Source organism: Diabrotica virgifera, chromosome 6 (genome assembly GCF_917563875.1).
Source record: "Diabrotica virgifera virgifera chromosome 6, PGI_DIABVI_V3a".
In the NCBI taxonomy this organism is placed as follows: Eukaryota; Metazoa; Arthropoda; class Insecta; order Coleoptera; family Chrysomelidae; genus Diabrotica; species Diabrotica virgifera.
In genome coordinates, this window is record NC_065448.1 from 49028755 (window position 1) to 49053478 (window position 24724).

Consider the following 24724-nt stretch of genomic DNA (forward strand, 5'->3'; position numbering starts at 1 on the left):
GGTTAATAACCGGGTCTGGTGGCGCCACCAAGCCGGGGCATTATGTTATATGGACCCTATTAGACTGAGCAACTGGTGTCGGCCACCACTAGTTCATTTGTATTGTAATCGAGTGCTTCGTATTTCTTTTCTATTAACTTCTATATTTTCTATTAACAAGCGTATATTTTTCTAAAACCTATTTTGTTGATTAATAAAAATATGCTATATTAAAAAGTTCTTCTCGCAGATTTAGCCGTTGATTGTTTATTCATTGTTTAAACAATAAAAGCACTTTTTATATTTTAGAAATATCGGTGAATTCATCACTTTACCTTGATCAATAATGTTTCTATTTTGTTTTTAATTATGCTGAATCCGAATGTGACGTTAATTGGATAATTTTAAAAAATTGAGCTTTTATATATAGGTACAGTATGTCTGCGTAACTTGGAACCATATGGGAAACTTTTTTCTTATCAATTTTATAAAAAAAAATATTCTTTATAAAATGCTCTGCATAGTCTATGTTATACGAGGTATGTCAAAAAATTTGTATGTAAAGTACCTTAAGATTTCACAACATCGAAAATTATGTTAAGAATTAAATTATGAAAAGTTGTTAAGAAGTAAAAACTATGTTTTGGGGCGCATTAATTTTATTACATCATTCTAATTGAAAAAAAAAATGCATTATTTTTTTTTAATTACGGATACCCAATATCATTTTATTACAAATATCTATAAGTATTTTATTATTAATTTTACGAAAAAAGTTATTTTTTACAAAAAGCTTTATATGGTCTAAAATCTAAGATGCAATCATAATATATAAACTTTTATCAATTCTATACGAGGTATGTTAAAAAATATGAATTTCGTCCAAGAGTAAAGTACCTTTACAGTTCACAATATTTCAATTAGAAGAATGTAATTGCATATTCAAACATAGCTTTTAATTCCGAACAACTTTTTATAAAACATTTTTCGATATTGTTTCATATAAGGATACTTTACTCTTGAGCGAAATTTATCTTTTTTGACATACCTCGTATAAAATTCACAAAATTTGAATCTGATGGTTGCATCTTATATTTTATACTATTAAGAGCATTTTATGAAGAATAACTTTTTTTCGTAAAATTGATAACAAACAATTTTCCAATTGCATTTGATTATTTTTCCAATTCCAATTCATTTTATTATTTTTGCTGGTGGCTATTCTCGGCCACCAGTTGCCCGTGCTCACAATTTGGTGGGCCCACTAGTTGCGCCACCAGTTACCTAGACTAATAGAGCCCTTAGTCGTTATCCGCAATAAACCATTAAACGTATAAAGTTTGACTAATAATTTTCTATTTGTAAATATCCATCAATAAACAACTGAAAATTTCAAAGATAAACATTTAAACCTTTGTATCAATAATTATTGATACAGTCATTAAGGCAAATTTAGACTATTCACTTTAGATGTACACTGTGGAGGATTCATCTGCAATGAAAGGTATAAACATACTCGTCATCTACATTTCATCCAAGATGCACATCCAAAGTAAACAGGGAACAAAGTAGAAGGTGTTCCTACTTTTGATGAAATGGGTGGATGATTCTTGCACACTGAACCACTAGTGTAAAGTGTAAACTTGTTTTTTTCGGTATTTTCGTCATAAATTTATATTTTGATATCTACGTAAAATGACATTTCAGTGGAAAGATGAACATATACATACCTATATTATATTTCTAGAATTATATCGTAATCATGAGTAATCGTGGAATAAAATCTGAGGACTACAATAAAATAATTTTTTTGTGAAAATGCATACCGGGAAAAACTATTCACACTCGTTATTATTGTTGAGTTAGCAAAAATTGAAAAGTCAGAAAACAGTGGAGTAGGAAGAGCTGATGTTTATACTCCTCGTTTATTGTGGTTGAAAGGGGCAAACTCCCCGATTTTTTTCTAATTTTCAACATTCTTCTAGTAATGCTTTACTTATTAACTCCGTTACTTATTAAATTCCGTCAGTGAAAATGTAAATTGCTGAGCTTTTCAATCTACACTTTCACTATTCATCTATCATCCGCAGTGTACATCTAAAGTGAATAAGTGTAAATTCGCCTTTATTTTGATGATGAACAGCACATAAATAATTTGTTACCTTGTTACAATGAATATTGTAACATTGTAGCAAAAAATTAATTACTAAATTTATTAGACTGTTAAGGCTTGGTTCAGTGAACAGAGTATAATTATCTTGTCACATAGAAACAATTATTATCAACCTGTGTATCATATTGTTATATATGGCCATTTTTTTGTTTATATGGATACAGGAATTGCTTATGAACTATAGTATCTGTATGTGATATATGTGATGTTTATTATTTGTATCGATTATTGTTTTAAAAGTTTCTTTGCGAGTGATCCATGAACGTGTCTACAAAAAACTAGACGATAGCATAAGCCCCGGCGCATATTGAACCTAAGCGAGCACAACCTGGCACCGGCGGGACGGGTGACCTGTGTAGTTATTTTTCTAGCGCACCGCATATTGTTCACAACAAAACCCAACCGTTGGCTGTCTCTGCAACGAATAGAGGGACGGGCAAAATCAGTGCGGACGTGTAACGGTTACTTTTGATACCGGGTCTCAGTGGTAGATACTGAGTACAAATACTGATTACAAAATACTGATGTATCTGTATCTGATGTGTTTCATAGATTATAACAAGGCCTTTGATAAAGTGCGGCATGATCATCTAATCAGACTCCTGGCAGAAAAGAATTTAGATAAACGAGATATCCGACTAATAGCAAATATGTACTATAATATAGTCAAAACCAGTTTACTGTAATAACTCGCACCTTTGGGGAAACACTGACGTAATTGCAAATTTTTCACAAAAATTTATTTAATCAACACTACGATATTCCTAATATTCGTATTTGTCTGAAGAAACAAAAAAACAAAGAATTATAACTATTCTCCATTTCGCTAGATCAAGTGTACCTGTGTATATCAAAGAATGTCAGATTGTCAGTTGTGCGTGACACAACATTAGTATGCAATGGTAAAATTATGGAATTTTTCGGGGAACAATGAAATAGTTATTTTCTAATTTTTTGAGAAACAATACAATGAGATATTTGCTAATTTCCTTCCCTTTCAGGCACGCGGCTTTGAGGTGTTGTTTAAGAAAAATTCTAATCCTAAAATCCTAATAACTAGGACTGTGGACAATAGATTTCTACTTCCTCTTGTAATTTGCGTCTCATTTTTGGCTTTAAGTACCTTTTAAAACTTTAAATGCCTACGTTTTCTCAACAATTAACAAATTTGCTTGTATGTACCTCAGTGTCCACAAAGGTGCGAACTTTGCTAAAAACTAATTATTTTATCAGCTGATGCCGATACTATTATTATAAACAACACTGATTGTGATTGGATTGTCGTTGCAAAAACTGCTTACCTATTACATATATTTATATCTCGTCTACATATTTTGTTTTTAAGCATGAACAAGCCCGGTATGATGACACATTTTATTTAAGGGTAATGCAATATTCACAGATATGCTTAACGGTTTTTAATAATGAATCATTTTTAATGATAATGTTGTGTAGATTTAAGAAATGAATGATATTTACAAAATTTTTATACCTATAGAAAAGGGATTACGCCATCATTTGTGACATTGTATTTCTAGGCCTGGATCCCGCGTACCAACAAAAAGTTGATTAATAGCAAGCTGAAAATTTGTTAATAGCTTAACGGTGTCTCGTCAGACAAACTTTGATGTACGGGAACACTGAAACTGAAACAGGGGAAGTTTTAATTGTGAAACAGGTTAAAAATTTGGAACGTCATACTACGAAAACGTCCCATGTATTTTGTCGGACAGAACTTCCAATTGATTTGTTACCCTTTCATTAAACTCTCATGCAAAAATCAGACTGGTATTTATCACCAACTGGGCATTTTAATAAATCCGACAAGAGAACATGTCAAATGACAGGAATTATGACAGGTGATAAATAGCAGTCTAATTTTAGCATGAGAGTTTAATGAAAGGGTAAGAAATCAATTGGAAGTTCTGTCCGATAAAATACATGGGAAGTTTTTGTAGTCTAACGTTCCAAATCTTTAACCTGTTCCACAATTAAAACTACCCCTGTTCCAGTGTTCCCATACATTAAAGTTTGTCCGACTAGACATCGTTACGCTATTAACATATTTTCAGCTTGCTATTAATCAACTTTTTTTGTTACGCGGGATCCGGGCCTATTCGTTTTAAGTAACCTTTTTTTCTAATAATGTATTCTTGTAAAGGCATATCTGTTATCGCCGTTTATTTTGTCTACGAGTAGGTACCTAATAAAGTTATTAGAATTTTAATGACAAAGCGGTGTTGGGTTTTGATTATATTGTACTAATATTTATTTATCACAGTAAATTGTACTTACCATTCGTATTAAGTTCATTTCCGATTTTCTCCCATACTTCGTCTTTAAGTTTCGTCCTCATATTATAATCCTTGTGACTGGTATCATATACACAGGGATAATTCCGAACGAGTTCTATTAGCTTCTCTACGTCCATCTCGAAACCAAAACCACATCTGAGAATTGAGTCACGCGTCCCACGACACCAGAAAACTGTGTTTCGATGACAAACGTTCGCATGTGTAGACCTGGCAATGTATTCACTGATATTAGGATGCACAGAACTCTCTACGCACCTCGCCGGTGCCAGGTTGTGTCTGGCTTAGGATCAATTTGCGCCGGCACTAACAGGAATCCAAACTAACAGAAACATGTGATTTAAGATTCCCTCTACTTTTTAATATGTGCTCAGAAAAAACTAGAAACTGTTTAAAGAGGTAGTAGAAGACATCAATGAAGGCATATCAGTTAACGGAACACTAGTGAATAATCTCAGAGATGCAGACTATACTCATTGTGGAGTGCAAATTTTGATTGATCGCACTACGCAGTATGTACTCCGAAAAACTTCAACATTTTATTAAATTTGTTATTAAAAAACAGTTTGAAAAAGGGCCGACTTTTTAGCTTACAAACATAATATATTTAACAATCTTTATCCACATGCCTGTAAGTAGGCTCAATGAAAAGTATGGTGAAATAATAAATGTTTCAAAAAACAACAAAACCTTCATGAACAATAGGAGGTCTTCATTAAGAGTCCGTTCATTTTTCAGCTCTTAATGTTAATAAACAATAACAAGCTGAAAAATTTTGTTTATTTAGGTATTTTAATTCATAATATGGAAAATTGCTATTATGAAAAGTTGTTTAGAATTAAAAATTATGTTTTAATGTGCAATTATATCATTCTAATTTAAATGTTGTGAACTATAAATGTACTTTACTCTTGATCGAAATTCATATTTTTTATATACCTCGTATAAAATTAATAAAATTTGATATATGATGGTTGCATCGTAAATCTTAGACCATTAAGAGCTTTTTATGAAGAATAACTTTTCTTCGTCAAATTAAAAATAAAAGAGTTATAAATGAAAATATTGTTGGTGTCCATAATTTGAGAAAAATCTTCAAATATTTTTTCCGTTATAAGGATGTAATTGCACATATCAGACCATATATTTTTATGCCAAACAACATTTCATATAGTCGATTCGCTAAACTCAGACACAACTGGCTAGTGATTTTAGTCAGTAATTTTGCCAATTGCCAAAATTGGCAAAAAACAAAAAAAAATACCTACTAACGTCACTAGTCAGTTGTGTCTGAGTTTAGCGAACCGACTATAATAACAATTTTCATTTCATAACAAATGGAACAGTCCATTTATCATTAGGTACTCCCATTAAAGGGGAGGCCTTATACTCGTATAAACCTTTTTAAAGTTATTAATAAATTATTGCTTTCAAAATATACTCAAGTTGTATTTTTGAACATATTATTTATTTTATATAATAATTAAATTCACTATCAAATTATGTCATTGATATTTTATTAATACATACTTACTTTAAAATTTAGTTTGACATTCACGAAGTGTCAAACTCAAATGTAAATAACATATGCTTTGCTTAACAAATTCAGAATAAGAAACTAGCCTACTTACTAGCAACGATTTCAGCTGACGTTAGTGTTTCGGCAGAAAATAAAAGGATTGTGACGTCACATTTTATACTTTGAGGTCGATTATCTCGAAGACGGTTAGAGATATCGAAATGCCGTTTTCAGATTTGGATTCAGAAGACAAAACTACATAGGAATCCATCGATAAATCTGCTCTAAGTATTGCAGGAGCGGCAACGCAATAACACACAGACTTTGCAAATTTATAAACGAAAAGTTTTCGTTGAAAATATGATTTAAAAAAATGCTATTTTGTTTCATAGAAGGATCTGTTGTTTTTCGGAAAGTGTATTTTTTTACCAGCTTTTCATTGAGCCTACTTACAGACGTGTACTATAAAGATTGTCAAATTTATTATAATAAATGTTTATGAGCTAAAACGTCAGCCCTTTTTCAAACTGTTTTTAATAAAAAGTTTAATTAAAGAAGTTTTTTTTGTATCTACCTTAAAAATTCAGCTTCAGAGCATCAATTGCGATTTAAAAAAATACCTCTAGAGTGACTATTTGGGCAAGTACAGTTGTTTAAATAATCGCTTTCCGGAATAAAAAAAAAACTGAATAGCTTATAAACTATGTATTTGCTCGATATGTTTGAAATTTAGCACACTTAAGGTAGTCCTGTCGCCAGGGGGGGTACAACGGCCTCGTTAATTCAGATGGACTTACCCAAGTTTTTTTTATGTATTTTGACCCGTAGAACACGAATTTTTTGGGTAACAGTTGATCCGGATGTCGATAAGATTGTTATTGACCAAGAACTTGAGGAATTACATAACAGAGATTTCTCGCAAAACAAAACATGTTTTTTGTATTTTTTGGGTCATTTTAAGCAAAAAATATTTCTACAAGTTTTTTAGTAGGATGCACAGTTTTCGAGATAAACGCGGTTGAACTTTCAAAAAATCGAAAAACTGCAATTTTTAAACCCGAATAACTTTTGATTAAAAAATAAAATAGCAATTCTGCTTAGCGCCTTTGAAAGTTCAAGTCAAATTATGTCGGTTTTGATTATTTGCATTGCTAAAAATTTATTGTGTTATTGTTAAACAAAGCTACAAACAACTAGTGCGTGAGTGATGTTTCTATGATTTCTCATTTAAAATCGAACGAGTAGGTAGAATAGGTACTAGTGCAATCAAGACTATTTCTACGTTACATGCGTTAAAACGCATGTAAAAGCACGGGAAACCCTACGTGTTTATAGCTTTGTTAAACAATAAAAAAATAAATTTTTACCAATGCAAATAATCAAAACCGATATAATTTGACTTAAACTTTCAAATGCGGTAAGCAGACTTGCTATTTTATTTTTTAATCAAAAGTTATTCGGGTTCAAAAATTGCAATTTTTCGATTTTTTTAAAGTTCAACCGCGTTTATCTCGAAAACTGTGCATCCTACGAAAAAACTTGTAGAAATATTTTTTACTTAAAATGGCCCAAAAAATACAAAATATTGTTTTGTTTTGCCAAAAGTCGCTGTTATTTGATTCCTCAAGTTCTTGGTCTATAACAATCTTATCGACATCCGGATCAACTGTTACCCAAAAAATTCGTGTTCTACGGGTCAAAATACATAAAAAAAACTTGAGTAAGTCCATCTGAATTAACGAGGCCGTTGTACCCCCCCTGGCGACAGGACTAAGGGCATAGACGCAAAATGTCGCCAGTCAAAATGTTCAATGTGTTTTAAATGTATTCATTTTTTTCGAATCCTGAGAAAACTAATAAGTATTTTTGAAAAATTTAACCGCAAAATGAAAGATTACGTTATTACCGAGGGCCGAAAGTCCCTGAAAACTTCTATGTTTATTTTAATAAGTTACAGGGGTGAAAAAAAGACCAAATTTAGTGTGATTTTTAATTTCAAATATCTCATTTAAAAGAAACTTTTTATTTACTCTAAGGGACTTTCTGCCCTCGGTAATAATTTAGTCTTTCATTCTGCGTTTAAATTTTTCATAAATATGTATTTATTAGTTTTCTCAGGATTCGAAAAAATTCATTTAAAACACATTGAACATAATAACTCATTAACTGACAATTTTGAGTAGTTATTGCCAGTAGTTGTTGCCATTAGGCAAAAAGCAAAGTTATTGACTTAAATTACTGCAAAAATAAGGGGTTTTTGCAATTATCTCGGTCAATCATGTATTTTAATTTAGTACGTTTACAACTTTGTGATTAGTAAGTTTACAACTTTCTTTGAACCTCTTTGTGTGTGTGTTTGTGTTTTATTGCCACTGGTTTTATTGCCACTTAGTATCTACATTAAAAACTTACTACTACTAAATTTTTTACTGTTTTTTTTTATTATATTTTTTTACAATTATTTTTTTATGTTTTTCTTATTATTATTTTTTATTATTATTTTTTTTAGTTTTTTTTTTGTTTTGTTTGTTTTTATGTATTTTTTTTACTACGCTAAGACCTAAACTCGATTCAACACCTCGGAGGTTTAGATCTTCTTTAGTAACTAACTTTTTATTTTATTTACTTTTTCTTTTATCAGAGTTTTAATTTTAAACAATTAACATGGCTGTATAAAACTTTATATACATCTAGATTGTTTGTCTGTCAAAGATACGTAAGATTAAAAGATAACTGAACATTACTTGAACTAGATTGGTATAGAAATTTGATATTTCAATAAAATGTAAAGGACATTCTAACACAGGGGTGGCCAAACCACGGCACGCGTGCCACGGTGTGGCACGGCGGTGTCTTAGAAGTGGCACGCGAGGACTTTTTGGAAAAATAAAAAAAAAATAAAAAAAATTAACTTAGTAAAAAATTAAAAATTCGTCTTTTATTCTACGCCACTCTTTTATTGTACGCCACTGCCTCGCGCTAGACACGTTCACGTTATTCTCTACTCAGTTTCAGTTGATTCTCAACTTTTGTGCGAGACGCTTCAAGTCTGTTTGCCTTGTGAGATAGTGTTTTTACAGTGTATTTCCTTTTAAAACAATTGTTTTCGAAATGACCACGAGTAAGCCATCAACTTCAAAACGTAAATATGAGGACGATATCGCGATTCGTGAATTTAAAACTGAGTGGGAAGAACAATTCTTATTTACTCATCACACCACTTCCAAACATATTTTTTTACTATTTAAAATAAAAAAAGGTCGTAGAAAAAGTATAGTATTCTACTCGCATGTAATGGCTATTACTCACTCTGATCACGCTTTCGTTCGTGTCGCAAACTTCATCATCGTGAGTAATAGCCATCATTACATGCTCGTGGAATAATATACTATTGTAGCTACATATATTTTTTGTTCTTTCATACAAATTCCACCTACCTATTGAATTTTTTGTTAGAAAATTTTTGGTGGCACGACTAACTTTTCATAAACAGATAGTGGCACACTGTTAAGAAAGTTTGGCCACTCCTGTTCTAACAGCATATGTTGTAGATCAACTAGATCCCCACATAAACATTCATCACTATCTACAAGTCCTATTTTTCTTTTGTAGACTGGAGTCAGACAGTAATTGCTTCTTATTCGACAAATAGTTTTGATAAAGCCTCTGTTGGAAACTTGATTAAACCATGTCTTTGTCCAATTTTCTGGATTGTTTTGTAATACTTTCCTTTGTCTGAATTGTTGTATTGTTCCTGCCATTTCGTCTGTTTGGTAGACCTGATAATAGATATTAAATCTCCCATAGGAAGTTGATAGGTTTGCAGAGCGGATTCCTTCATTGTTGGTTTTTTAGCCCGATCATCTACTATTTCGTTGTTTTTATATCAATGTGTGCTTTTATCCAGCACAATATTATATTTTTGCCCAATTTCAAAGCTTCACTGTTCATTGCTATAATGTCACTGATGATATAATTTTCTGCAAAATTATGTACATTATTTTTCAACTTCTTGACAACGCTTTTGCAGTCTGTAAATATAACATAATTTAGTTCTTTTTGATTAATACATATTTTATATGCTTCTTTGATTGCTATGAGTTCAGCTGTGAAAATTGTCATTTTGTCAGGTAATCTGTTGTTTATTTTTATAATACTTTTTTGTATCCAACTTTTCATTCCATTTTTGAACCATCTGTATATAATTTCTGATAACTCCCCCAGTTGTTTTGTACATACTCCCCCAGTTGTTTTAAATAAAGGTATAAGAAACTATTTCTCTAAAATGTATAAAAAACTCTTTACAGGAAGAAAACATTTTTTCACTTTTTAATATTGTTTAAAAAAAAAACAAAGTAAAATCAGCTGTACATTTTCACGGATTTTTCATCAGCTGTCTCTCATATTTCACAGACATACTGATGTATATTATTTATGTAGCGGTACCGATAAGAAAGCTTTTTGATATTTTAAGATTATGAATTTTATATTAGATAAATATCATCCCTTTCCTCTACCTTTCCTTTTTTTACCTGGGTATACCGATCTCAGTTTTCTTGATTATAAATAAATAAACGCTTTAACTGTTTCCCACTTCTAACAAAAGTGGTTTTGATTTACAAATAAAAGAACGCACATGCAATAACAAATTTAAAAACATGAATTATTACAACAGGTTTTCAATCAAACAATACAATAATGTTTAACAAAATGCACCAAACCAACCAATACCACCTTGTTGTGTATTGTTTACTGTATTAAACTTGACCTATCAGTCACCAAGACCTTGAAGGCATAAATACTGTGATTAAAAAAGTGTAACTCATTATAGAAAATATTTGCAGCCCCGCTTATTTCTACGCTGAGACATTAGTCATATTATGAAAATCCAAAAAATTGAAAATGAGAAAAGGACCCCGCAACACTCCTTATGGAAAAGTGGTCCCGGTCAAATTTAACGAAAGTACTCAGTTTACGTTAAGTGCACTAATTCACGGTAAAGTGAATGAAAATATCTATTATTGAAAGAAGAGATACTCATTTTCTTCATGCATATTTGCGTGTTGCATATGAATTAGAGGTTAAAAATAGGTGCCTCGTATTTTAGTCTTCAGAAAACCTCCGAAAAGTAGGTACTCAGAAAACTGAAGAAGTGCGATATATAATGTGTTGCTACAGCGACATAAGAATTGTCATGTTTTCATGAATGGTTTAGACTTATCCAATACCAACATAGCTGCAGTTCCGCCTTATCTTTAGAAAACTACTGAACAACGGCGGATCTAGGGTATATAGGGTAATTCCCCTCGTAACACGGTCCAGATTTAAAGAAAAAATTGTTTAAACATAAAAAATATATTAGCTGACATGAAATTTACGACAGACAGACAAATTCAACCCAATTTACTCGATAGTTAGGAAAAGTAAGGGAACTTATTGCACATGTTATTATCTATGTCTTGTAGTTTGCGTTTATCTATTTTATGTATTTAGGGGTTGGTGGTTTATTGGAAGTCGCCCTCTCGCAAGGCAAATGTTTCGCCACTGCTACTGAAGCGCCTTGAGAAAATTGAGGAACAACCACAATAAGTGCTGCTAGAGCAGAACAAGACATCTCACGTTTTCACGCATGTAGAATAGAGTGCCTCTAAAAATCATTAGATATGCCTACGAAGCAGTAGTTTTTGCAAATAACTTAGTAAAGCTTGTAGAAAAGAAAAAACAAAGTACATACATGGTAGTAAGTAAACGCAAAATATTAATTACAATCTTCTATGGAAAAATCGGGTTTATTTCATCTTCGACTATCTGTACCTTAAGATTTTGCTAATTTCGTATAGATGCATCATATGTCGTGCTAACTAATGACCTATCAGGATATTTCAGTAGCAATGGCGGAACATTTGCCTTGGGGGAGGGGAGCGACTTCCAATAAATCACCAACCCAAAAATATATAAAATAGATAAACCCAAACTACATAAAAGGCATAGGTAATAAAGTAATAACATGTGCAATAAATTCCCTTTATTTCTCTAACTGTCGAGTTGATTGGGTTGAATTTGTCTGTCTGTAGTAAGTTTTATGTAAGCTAACATATTTCAATGTGTTATACAGTAGGAAAAATGAAAGAATACCCATGAACGAACATATAAAACACGCTGTATTTTCCTGTCACCGTGTCACACAAAAAATTGGCCAGCGAAAGTACATGTAATAATTATTGTTATATGTACTTGCACTGGACAATTTTCTTTGTGACACGGTGACAGGAAAATACAGCGTGTTTTATATGTTCGTTCATGGATATTCTTTCATTTTTCCGACTGTAATTATGTTTCAACCATTTTTTTCTTTAATTCTGGACCGTGTTACAGGGGAAATTCCCCTATTCCCCCCTAAATCCGCCACTGTTAAGTAGTTTTCTAAAGAAAAGGTGGAACTGCAGCTATGCTGGTATTTAAAAAGTGTGAAGCATTCATGAAAACATGATAATTGTTATGTCACTCTAGCAGCACATTTTCTATCGCACTTCTTCAGTTTTCTGAGGACTTTTAGGAGGTTTTCTGAAGACTAAAATATGATGCATCTATTTTTGACCACGAATTCATATGCAACACGCAAATATGCATGAAGAAAATGAGTCTGTCTTCTTTCAGTAATAGGCATTTTCATTCACTTGTCCGTGAATTAGTGCACTTAACGTAAACCGAGTACCTGAATTTAAGAACTTCAGAAGGCTGTAGCTCGAGAATAGTAGTTTTTCAGACCTAGGTGCCATGGACTTTTTTAATCTACTTACTGAGGACTATCATTGACCAAAGTTTCATTAAATTTGACCGCGACCAGTTCAAGTTCAGTCAATGTATTCATCACTATCTAATAATCGTATAAAAGCCTAGGCCGACACGTCAAGAGAAAACGCTGTTTGTCCGGAACAATAAACCCGGATAATTTTATTATTTATTGATTATTTACAATTTAAACAAATTATATAGGTACGTTAAATTAACGTAATATTTTTAAAGTTGAATAAAGGAATTTTATTATTTATTTATTATTTAGATTTTAAACAAATTATCTTACATTATTAAATTTGCCCTCGCATGGCATACTTACTATACTTTGTCTGCAAAACAAAATGTAAATAGTAATTGTAATGGAAAACGTAAACTTATCAGCCTTAGACTTTCAAGACCTGTCGAGCTTTATAAATAAATAAATACTTTGTCCATGACTGTTAGGTATTTATAAAAATAATTTTATTGAGGCAAAAATATCTTATTTTTATAACTTAAACCACAAAAACAATATTAACATTAATTTATACTATTATAACTGATTACAATTCAATATAATTTATTTAAGTTAATTATTATAATTAAACAAGTTGTTAGGTTAATAGCAGGAATAAAATTAACATATGATTTAATATTTTGATTATTTGCAGGAATGTTTTGTAGAATGTAGAAACTTTATGAAGCTTGATTTTTTTTAGCTGTATAATTTTAACCATTGTTGAGCTGCCCCCACCCCACGTTGCAGGAATTAAAAAACAAATAGCGCTAAATTACGAACTATTTATGAGCTTTCGTTTCGCGCAGATTAATAAGTTTGAACTCGTTACACTGGGCAGGAATTAATTATATTTTTTGTGTGAGGTTTAGTCAGCTCCAACCCCCCTCCCCCCTCCATCAACTACTAAGAAATAGAGATATTCAATCGATCTTTGTGACAGAATTCCAAACAATTTATGAGCTTTGGAAGTGATGTAGTTTTGATTTTTGAGCTCGTCCCCTTAATCTCCAAATAACCCTTTAATTGATTCAACTCAAAAGAAAAATATTGAAAAAAATTAAAATAATATACCGTATCGCGGATATAATTCGTATAGCATATAAATTCTAAAAATAAACTCTTAATATTCGCGCATTTCGATTATTGAGTTTACAACCCCTTGGCAAGAAGCCCTCCTCAGTCCTCACCTTCCCGGATTAAGGGAGAATTGTACTTATAATGAATAAAATTAATTAGTTTGCGACTATATATTGTTTACTAATTTTTGAGCTCACAAAATACGCGCATTTCAATTATTTAATTTCAATTTCTTTTGTATAGTAAAATCAACTAGGTATTACCTTCGATATCGGTGAACCACCGATTTTCACGAAAATTGGTGAGTAGTTAGAGTATACCTCAAGAAACAAAAGTGACATGGAACTTGCGCTGGATGCCACCCCTTCGCGTGGGTGAAAATTATTTTATTAAAAATAACCCCACAAATCGGTAGAGGGACAAATTCCAAAAAAAATTTGTTATATAAAGTTGCTAAAATAAATAATAGACAAGGCGAAAACGGCGGGTTCTTTGGAGAAAATATTCCCATGAGATTTTTTTGCATAATCACATTCGTGAGACATTCCAGAATAAGATTCAAGAAGTCGCCCACGCGAAAAGTGGTCCAAATTTTAATTAAATTGCAAAAATTATTATTTTCGGCCCGGACAAATTTTTTTTAGGTTTTTTGGACCATTCTGGATAAAAAAGGTCTCTTATAATTTTTCCCTAAAGTTGATCGTTAACGAGGTAAAAGCATTTTAAAATTGATAAAAACGAAAAATAGCGATTTTCAAGGCTTAATACCTCAGTTAAAAGTTATTACTATGAAAGTCAGAAAGCGACTAAATCAAAGTTTTAAATCCCCCCCCCCCAGATCCTGAAGAAATTTTTGTCACTATTTGATTACTAAGTTGTTATTTTTAAGTTATAATAATGAGCGCCATGCACGTATTAGGCGGCCGTCCATGATGAGTGCGAAAGAGATGCCATTCAGGCAGTCCAATGGCGAATCTCACACGCACTCACATTTTCAGCCGCGTCAATATGATCTTATCGCTCATTATTAATAATTAAAAATAACAGCTTAGTAATAAATTAATGACACAAATTTATTCAGGATCATGTAGGGGTGGCTTTAAATTTGATTTAGTCACTTTCTGACTTTCTAAATAATAATTTTTAACCGAGTTATTAAGTCTTAAAAATGACCATTTTCGCGTTTTCCAAATTTTAAATTGCTTATAACTCGAACACAATCAACTTTAGAGAAAAATTACAAGGGAGCTTTTTTTTCCGGAATGGTCCGAAAAATCTAAAAAAAAATTGTCTGGGCCGAAAGCATTGATTTTTGCAATTTGATTAAAAAAATTGTTAAAAAAAATTTGGACCACTTTTCGCGTGGGCGATTTCTTTAACCTTATTCTGGGGTGTCTCACGAATGTAATTATGCAAAAAAATTTCATGGGAATATTTTTTCCAACGAACCCGCCGTTTTCGCCTTGTCTATCAATACTTTGTCAGTTATCAAAGATTTTAATTCTCGAGAAAAAATGCATGTTTTAAAGCGGTTTTTCATAAATAACTCAAAAACTGAAAGTTTTTACAAAAAACTTAACCTTACCAAAATTGAAGCTAATAAAATATCGAATAAATTCCTTACATGAAAAACTTTTACTATTAATTCAAAATGAATTGTATATTTTTTTTCAGCAAGTACTCAAATCTAAGTATTCAAGCTTAAATAATGGGAAAACGATGCATTTTATAAAAAAATATACTTAATATTCACTTGTCCAAGTACTCAGGAATACCTATCAAATGAACTCCGGAAGAAGTTAATAGCACCACTATTAAGCAAGTTATGATGAAAATAAGAGGACCCTTTCGAATTTTTTAGGAAAAAGTGAAAAATAAATCATACGCCATTTATACAAAAATTAAAATTTTAAGCCTTTCTTTGTTTCAGCATAAGTAATGATCTGAAAAATTTTGACTGGTTTAGAATGGATATTTTTGAAAAAAAAAACATGATTTAATAAAATCAGAATTTTTCAAATTTTCGCAGTTTTTATTTTCTTTTCATAATAACTAAAAAGATACTCGATATACGTAGAAAATTATTGTGGACCAAATTTAAGTTTTTTTTAATAAAGATTTTACTTTTTTTATTATTTTAGTAGGATAAAAAAATAACCAAGATAGAAACATTTAAAATTTTACTGCGAGAACCATGTAATCGGGGCCCTTTAACCTTTTATCTTTAAAAAATAAGTGATTTAAAAGATTTCATTTAATACGATTTTAGAGCCCTTGAAATTACCTTTCAAATGGTTTTTTGGTTAACTTGATAGCATAAAAACTAATATAATATATATTAATATACAGTGAGCGCCACCATACTAGACACATAGGAACATTGAGCTATTACAGTCCTGGACCCTTCACTTGTTGCAATGTTTATTTTTATGTCTAGTGACGTTTAGAACGTCAGAAAATGTATAGAAACTGAATATTACCATAGAAAGTTGACAAATAATAGATCAGCTTTATTAAATACAGCTGATCTAATTTTGACGTTTATAGTTGTCATTTTGTTAAAGTTGTAAAAGTTTTAAAGTATTGTAACATTCTTAGTGTTTAAATAAAATTATTTTAAAACAGGATAATAATACTATTAACTAATGTATTTTTTGTATCGAAAAACAATTATTTTCAATAGTTTCTTGACAGTAGCATGACAGGGATGAAAATCACATCTGAGAACGGACCGGATTAGCCCATAAGCATAGCAATTAGGTACTTAGCCATGTGTCTAGTACAGTGACAGTTACTGTATAATTGGATATCATAAAAACAATAACATATTTTTGGAAAAATTTTTGGAGCATAAATTTTGAAATATTTTTGAAGCATAAATTTTGAAAAAATTTTGGAGCATAATTTTATCAACTTCTTCGGGAGCTCATTTAATAGATATTGCTGAGTACTTTGACAAGTGTTTAGTAACTATATGTTATAAAATGCATCGGTTTCCTGTTATTTAAGCTTGAATAGATATGAGTACCTACACATTGAAAAAAATATACATTAAATTATCTATAACTCACTTTGAATTAAAATTAAAAAGATTTTTAATTTTTTGTTCAATTTTTTTATTATCTTCAACTTTAGTAGGTAAAAATAACTTTTTTTGTAAAAACTTTTAGTTGTTGTGTTGAGTTATTTATGAAAAATTGCTTTCACGAAAAATTAAAATCTTTGAATAGTCCAAGTAATGAAACTTAAAATAGGACAAAACCTCGCAATTTTTACAGAATGGATCGATTTGCTTGAAAATTTGAGAATAAGTAGTGGATAGTCCAAGGATCAAAATCTATATGAGACCGAATGGCGCTTTAACCATGGGGGTGGTTGCCACCCCGTGTCGGGAGTGGAAAGTTTTTATTTTATTTTGACCGCCAAAGTTGTTAAAAACATTCATTCTAAGCAATAAACGTTCTATACATTTTTGTGATAAAATTAATAGTTTTCGACTTATTCGGTATCGAAAGTCTTAGTTTTATAGCGAAAAAATCAATGTTTTTAATCAGTTTTCTGCTAATAACTCAAAAAGTTTTCGTTTTATCAAAAGAACTTTGCTTAACAAAAATGTACCTTTAAAAAAAATAAACAAAACGGTTTTTTTTAATTTTCTTTAAGACCAATAGTAATCGAGCTATACTTTATCATATGTTAGCTTTTCTTCGTCAAATGCTAAATATTGTATTTTCAAAGTCAAAAGACGAGAAAACTATGCATTTTTCGGGGATAACTTGTTGAAACTAATTTAAAGTATTTAAAAATATCTATCTCCTGAAATAAAAAAGTAGTCTCTAGCTCAAAAATTAAGTGACTTATAATAAAAAGAAAGTCAGTCCCTATTTTTTTCAGCGAAAAAGTGATCGGAAACTTCACCCTACTCACCACCCTAATTAAAATTAGTCATTGACCTTATTTGGTCTTCTTTATTTATGTATTGTTAATAGGTTCTAGAGGTTTGACCGGCTTATAATAATTAGTTTTTAAATAATAGTCTAGTAAAATAAAATTACACTACATGTAAATAAAAATGTAAATTCGTACAGGTTGAAACAAATTTTATATCAAAGTTTAGGTGGGTACAAAAGATATTTTGAAGAAAGTATCCAAATCATACAAGGGGATCATTGTTTAAATAATTAAAAAGGGGTCATTTTTGCAAAAAAATTACTTTTTTAACTGCTGAGGTCATTCAATTACTAATGAAGGTCTATAGGATTATTTTCTACAAAGCTGAAGAGTAAATCTTTCACATAAGACTTACTAAATTAAATTTGACCCCCTATTTATTTAAATAATTATACATAAAACTTTAAAAACAAATTTGCAAAATATTATTTTTAGCGTTTTAAATAAGCACTATAAAATATTTTATTTTATAGACTAAGTTGCGCTATGTTACCAGTATTAAGCAAAAAAAAATTGGTTAAAAAATATTTAATATTGGTTAAAAAAGACTTATTTACCTGTATTAAATCTTATTATTTTTATTTTTATGTATGTTTTCGATAAATGTATTGATAAATTAAAATTTCAATTAAACTTCCCCCTAAAATGGCATTTGAAAATTATTCAAATTTGTTTATAATTTGCTTTTTTAATAACGTCGCGGGGATTAAATATTTTGAAATGCCGTTTCGATAATTGGATTTCTGGGTATTTTTCACTAATTAACAAATTTTTTTGTATTTTTTTCCTCTTCTTTTTTTTTCTTGGAGTTATATTACTACGGGCCCTTTTAGGGTTAAGTTTCATTAAGAATGTCGACTCTCTAAGTTGTAGATTCTAGACCTAAAAATATTAAGATTTAACTAAAATCTCTTAAATAAAATGTGGCTACTTACTGAGTTACAGAGTGTTTCATTTAAAAATTTAAAAATTATTGTTACCAAGTACTTTAAAACTATTTAACGTATCCTTATCATACTTGGCAGAAAGTGTGGGTACTATACAGTCTACTAAATTGTGATAAATAAAAGTTTCTAGCTACTACCAGAGGCGTACGACAGGGGATAGTGAATGATTGACCCTTCCCACATTCTACGCCACTGAGGGAATTACTATTTTAGCGAAATTTTTCGATTCTCCAATACTTTCGAAATATTGGACGTTAAAAATGAAATGGCATAGTTATTTTGATTTATTCATTCATTCATTTTACTTCCAATATATCTCAAACTGATTATTTTATCGATACCAATAAGGTTATTTACATACAAAGTATTGGAGAATCGAAAAATTTCGCTAAAATAGTAATTTACTCAGTGGCGTAGAATTTGGGAATGGTCAATCATTCACTATCCCCTCTCGTACGCCTCTGACACTAGCTAGAAACGTTTATTAATCACAATTTAGTAGGGTGTATAATAGCCACACTTTCTGCCAAGTATGATAAGGATACGTCAAATAGTTTTAAAGTACTTGGTAACAATAATTTTTAAATTTTTAAATAAAACACCCTGTAACTCAGTAAGTAGCCACATTTTATTTGAGAGATTTTAGATAAATCTTAATATTTTTAGGTCTAGATTCTACAACTCTGAGATTCGACATTCTAAATAAAATTTAACCCTAAAAGGGCCCGTAGTAATATAACTCCGAAAAAAAAGAAGAAGAAAAAAACGACAAAAAAATTTTATTAATTAGTAAAAAATTCCCAGGAACGCAATTATCGAAACGGCATTTCAAAATACTTAATCCCCGCGACGTTATTAAAAAAACAAATTATAAACAAATTTGAATAATTTTTAAATACCATTTTAGGGGGGAGTTTAATTCAAATTTGAATTTATCAATACATTTATCGAAAACATACATAGAAATAAAAATAATGAGATCTTAAGCAGGTGAATATTTCTTTGGCAACAACCGCATTTTTGCAATTGAAAATAAAGTAACATTTAATAAACAAATTCAATATCTCAAAAAATGTTAAATATTTTTTGACCAATTTTTTTTTACTTAATACTGGTAACATAGCGTAACTTAGTCTGTAAAATAAGATATTTTATAGTGCTTATTTAAAACGCTAAAAATAATTTTCTGCAAATTTGTTCATAAAGATTTATATACAATTATTTAAATAAATAGGGGGTCAAGTTTAAATCAGTAAGTCTTATGTGAAAGATTTACCCTTAAACTTTGCAAGAAAAATTCCCGTAGACCTTCATTAATAAGTGACTTACCTCAGCAGTTTAAAAAGTATTTTTTTTTGCAAAAATGATCCCTTTTAATTATTTAAACAATGATCCCCTTGTATGATTTGGATACTTTCTTGAAAATATCAGTTGTACCCACCTAAACTTTGATATAAAATTTGTTTTAACCTGTACGAATTTACATTTTGACTTTTTTTTATTTTATTAGGCTATAAATGGAGTTAAAACAAATAACGAATTTTTGTAGTTTGGCAAAAAATGCCCGTTTCTTCATAATAGAAAGATTATCATCAAAGATTCGAAAAAATATATTAATACAAAATTGTAGATTATTTAATTTTCAAGAAAACGGTGTAAAAAAATTTTTATACGGTAAAAATTGAGTGAGCTATTGACAATTAAAACTTATAATAACATGCAAAAACCACCTTTACCAACCCTTTCAAAGTCACGTCTTTTTGCGACTGAGGATTTTAAAAGGATTTAATATTAATATCCTTAGAGACCTTAAAAAAACCTACAAAATTCTTATTTAACAAACTTTCTAGAATAAAAAATAAAAATGCTACGGTTAAAAAATCAATATATTTTTTTGAAAAAAAAAAGAGAATTCCAATTGGAAGCATAATAATGTAAGTTAGCGATGTGTTTGGCCATTGGCCTTATCTATTCTTCTTTATTTATGCATTATTAATAGATTCCAGAAGTTTGACTGGCTTACAATGATTAGTTTTAAAAAAACTGGAGTTAAAAACGAATAACGAATTTTTGTAGTTTTGTAAAAAACGCAATTTTCGACAGTATAGAAAGATTAGCATCAGAGATCCGAAAAAATGTTTAAATATGAAATTGTAGGTTATTTAATTCTTGAGAATTTGGTTTTAAAAACTTTTTTCTACGACAAAAATTGAGTGAATCGTAAATGAGTATAATATCGAAAAACATTAATTTTTTCGATATAAAACTAACACTTTCGATAGCGAATAAATCTAAAACTATTAATTCTATCAAAAAAATGTATACAACATTTTTTGCTTAAAATGAATGTTTTTGTCAAGTTTTGCGGTCAAACTGTAATACAAAATTTTCACCCCCTAGATGTGGTGACAACCACCCATATGGTAAAAGCGCCTTTTGGCATCATATAGATTTTGATCCTTGGATCATCCACTACTTATTTTCAAATTTTCAAGCAAATCGATCCATTCTGTAAAAATTGCAAGGTGAAAAGCTTCAGTTCCTGGACTAGAAGTACCCAAAAAGTACTTATTCATTTATTTTAATAACTTGATGTAACAAATTTTGCTTAGAAGTTGTCCCTCTATCTGGGGTTATTTTTAATAAAATAATTTTCATCTTCAAGAAGGGGTGGCATCCTCCCCCAGGATAAAAGCGCAAGTTGGCACCATGCCACTTTTGCTCCTTGAGGTATCCTCTAACCAACCATTCACCAATTTTCATGAAAATCAATGGAGGTTCAAAATCAATAGCTTATATTCACCTTCAGTGAACTGCACTATTAATATTTTAATGAGAATACAATATTTTTGTTATAAGACAGACAATGTACTTCATTTCAAAATACCTTTTCCATTTTTTTACTACACTATTATTGAAAATGAGTTATTTTACAAAAAGATAGATTAAATGGGAAAACACATAATATTATATTAAAATATTACACATACAGTAGAGCGTCGATAATCCGAACCCTGGTAATCCGAACGATCGCTAATCCGAACGCAAAAAAAATTAAAAAATTAAAAAATATGATCACGGACCGAATTTTTGGATTTAATATGACAATATGGGCAAAATATGACCGCGGATTTTTGTTTTGTTTATGCAGAAATACATACAATACCTATATTTGTTTATTATGCAGGTGTTTTATTCCTTGTAACTATAACGTATGTACATATAAGTACTATGTTTATAAGCTTTGTATGTATTTTGAACATATGTTTGATAATCCGAACAATTTGATAATCCGAACTACCCCTGTACCAATTAGTTCGGATTATCGACGCTCTACTGTATTAAAAATATGTTAGGCATGTAAAATGGATGTTACTACAGAGAGTAAAATCATTGGTTTTAGAGGTTTGTGAATATGACAAAGTCAAAGTACCTACTACTGATCTGATCTGCATTAATATGTGATGAAAAATAGGGAGCTACATTAATAAAATAAATCATTTACACAGGTATGTACTGATGTAACTATCAGTGCACAAAAAAACTTGTAAAGTATATCGCCAAAGTTTGTAAAATTTCTATTCAACTGTAACAGGTAGATTGTAGATAATACCAGATAATAGCATATATAATAATAATAATCTCCTGTTTTATACCGCTAACTCAGCTTTGGGATTATAGCAGGGTAGCCTGCTATCTCTAGGGCCTACAGTATACAAGGAAGGTAACAGGGCCAGTGCTACACTTCAACCGCCTATTATTACCCCTGGTTTTACCAAAGGTACTCAATTTTATTCAGGCTGAGTCGACCTGGGGCCTATAGACATTTAATAATGTCTAGATGTTCTCGCCGGTGCTAGGTTTCTAACACCGGGGTACTTGCGTGGAAGTCAGACATGCTATTGCCTGAGCTATTTGGGCCCTAGATAATAGCATATTAGGCTGCTATTTTTGTATACATCCCTCAATTATTAACTTTGTGCCATGTTATAGATTATAGATATATGTGTTGATAGTAAATCCATAAATATGTAGAAAATAAAATAGTACTTACAGAAGGGGAAGGAGATCCATCATGTTTAGATGTTTGTTCTTTGTAGGAAACACTGAGGTAAGTATCTGACTTAGAATGATCTCTCTTAGTTTGTGGCCTGGGAGAAGGCCTAGGGCTACTTCTAGGACTCGAAGATGGACTGATAGACCTAAAGTTTGAGATTCAGTACATTATTGATTTAAAATTAAAAGCCCTTACCTGTTTTCACTGCTAATTGACTGTTTATCGTATGCTGCAATATTTGATGAAGATAAATTCGTTTTCATTTTGTTTTTATTTTCGACATGCTTGGTTTGCTGCCGTTTTTAACAAATTAGAAAAAACATTCTTGAATTCTTGTGTATTTATTCTGTATACTACCAACGAAAGCGAATAAAGCGACCTCAAGTTATGAAAGCGTATTACTACATAGCAAACAATATGTTTCCGTTATCAATTTTTTCGAACTGTTTTGAAATGTTTATTTAATTACAGAAAGAACAATCACATAACAATAATCTATTCAATAAAATACAACTGTCAAGACTAGTGGACTTTTGTTTCTGTTGGCGGCGGCAGGCGGCAGCTTAAATGTCAACTTAAACGTCACATGAGTGTCAGTGAAATTCCGGTCTGTTCTGTAGCTGATATTCAGCTAGGCTAGGTGAAGTTGAAAACGTAGTTATTTTCTTTGGAATTCCATGATACTATAAATAACAATTCATCACAATTTCAGTTTAAAATACATTTATTTTTGACGTTTAGCTTTTCACTGAGAAAATCTTTCTCAAAATACAAATTAAATGAATAATATTGTTTTGTTACTTGGTAATACAAAAAAAGTGGTACAGTAGGCGGTCATGATACTGTAACAAACTTTGTTATAAGTATCATGGTAGGCGCGGTAGTGTAGACTGGCACGAAGCCAGGGCCGTGCCGTAGGGCAACCGAGGCAGTGCCCCGGGGCCCCCGGCCAAGAGAGCCCCCGCAGGGGCCCCGTTTGGTTGGCCGTGCATAGATTGTAACAAAGTCAAATACATTTTAAAGTACTTTCAGTCAAGTTTTACTTCGAGTTGTCCGATTGTTATAAGTAGATATTACACGGCAATATTAATTCTAACAACTTCAATGGTAGATTTTAACCTGTTTCGAATAATAAATTTTGTCTCTCCATGAAGTCGCCTCATTTTCTTTGCTTTCAAACCACAAAGCATTTCCGTCTTTTAGATGTTTTTTTTCTACTTTTTCCATATCGAATTTTAACGCATTCTCGAATTTTTCTTCCACCTTTTCAATTTTCTGTATCTTCTCAGCAATCTGGTTTACCTCTTCCTGCATTTTCTCTAAATAAACCTTCATATCTACATATTTTTCCAACTCCCAACGAACAGTACCTATCGCTCGTTGGGAGGCACTGAAGTCCTCATACCAATCTGAAAGATGTTCCTCGAAAGTGACTCTAAAACCTCTCAATCCAAAACGTTGGACTGGAAGATTTGATGCATTGAAACACAGATTTTGCGATGTTTTGGAGTGCCTTTCAAGTCTAGTTCTGACAAGTAACAAAAGAAATGAAAGAGATGAAGCAAAAGAACTGAAAAAAAAAGACACGAGAACCATTCAAATTTGTTTTGTTACTAGTTGTGCAAAATAAAATCCTTGAAATCCTCAACATAGTCTCGAAAACACTGCAATCAAAATCTTTGGACTTTTTAACAGCTTACTGTTTACTTGAAGAGAGCCTCTTAAAACTAACTGAAATGAGAGGACAATTTGAAACCTTCTTTGAAAAGGCTTCAAATATGTGTCAACGTTGGAAAATACCAGTGGAGTTCGCTCCAAAAATAATGCAGAAGACGAAAAAACATTTCGATGAACTGTGCGAAGATGAAAGCCTTCAAGATCCCAAGTCATGCTTTACAGTAACGATGTTTTAC

At 31.0% G+C, this 24724-nt stretch overlaps 1 protein-coding gene across 5 annotated transcripts in view; it reads right to left on the reverse strand.

Annotated features, from left to right (window-relative positions):
• The window catches only part of LOC114335572 (protein Aster-B), a 184857-nt gene extending 161335 nt beyond the window's left edge, over positions 1-23522 (reverse strand). For 2 of the 5 annotated variants that reach the window (XR_007698519.1, XM_028285821.2), the window contains exons 1-2: positions 23007-23522; positions 22809-22956 (exon numbers count right to left, since the gene is read on the reverse strand). Coding sequence is in view for 2 of the 5 variants with exons in the window: in XM_028285821.2 (XP_028141622.1) it covers positions 22809-22956; positions 23007-23074 (216 nt within the window). In the remaining 3 variants the exon portion in view is untranslated. The remainder of the gene's footprint in view (positions 1-22808; positions 22957-23006) is intronic. The other 3 variants (XR_007698515.1, XR_007698516.1, XM_050652810.1) reach the window with 3 other exon arrangements.
• Between the last annotated feature and the right edge of the window lie 1202 nt (positions 23523-24724).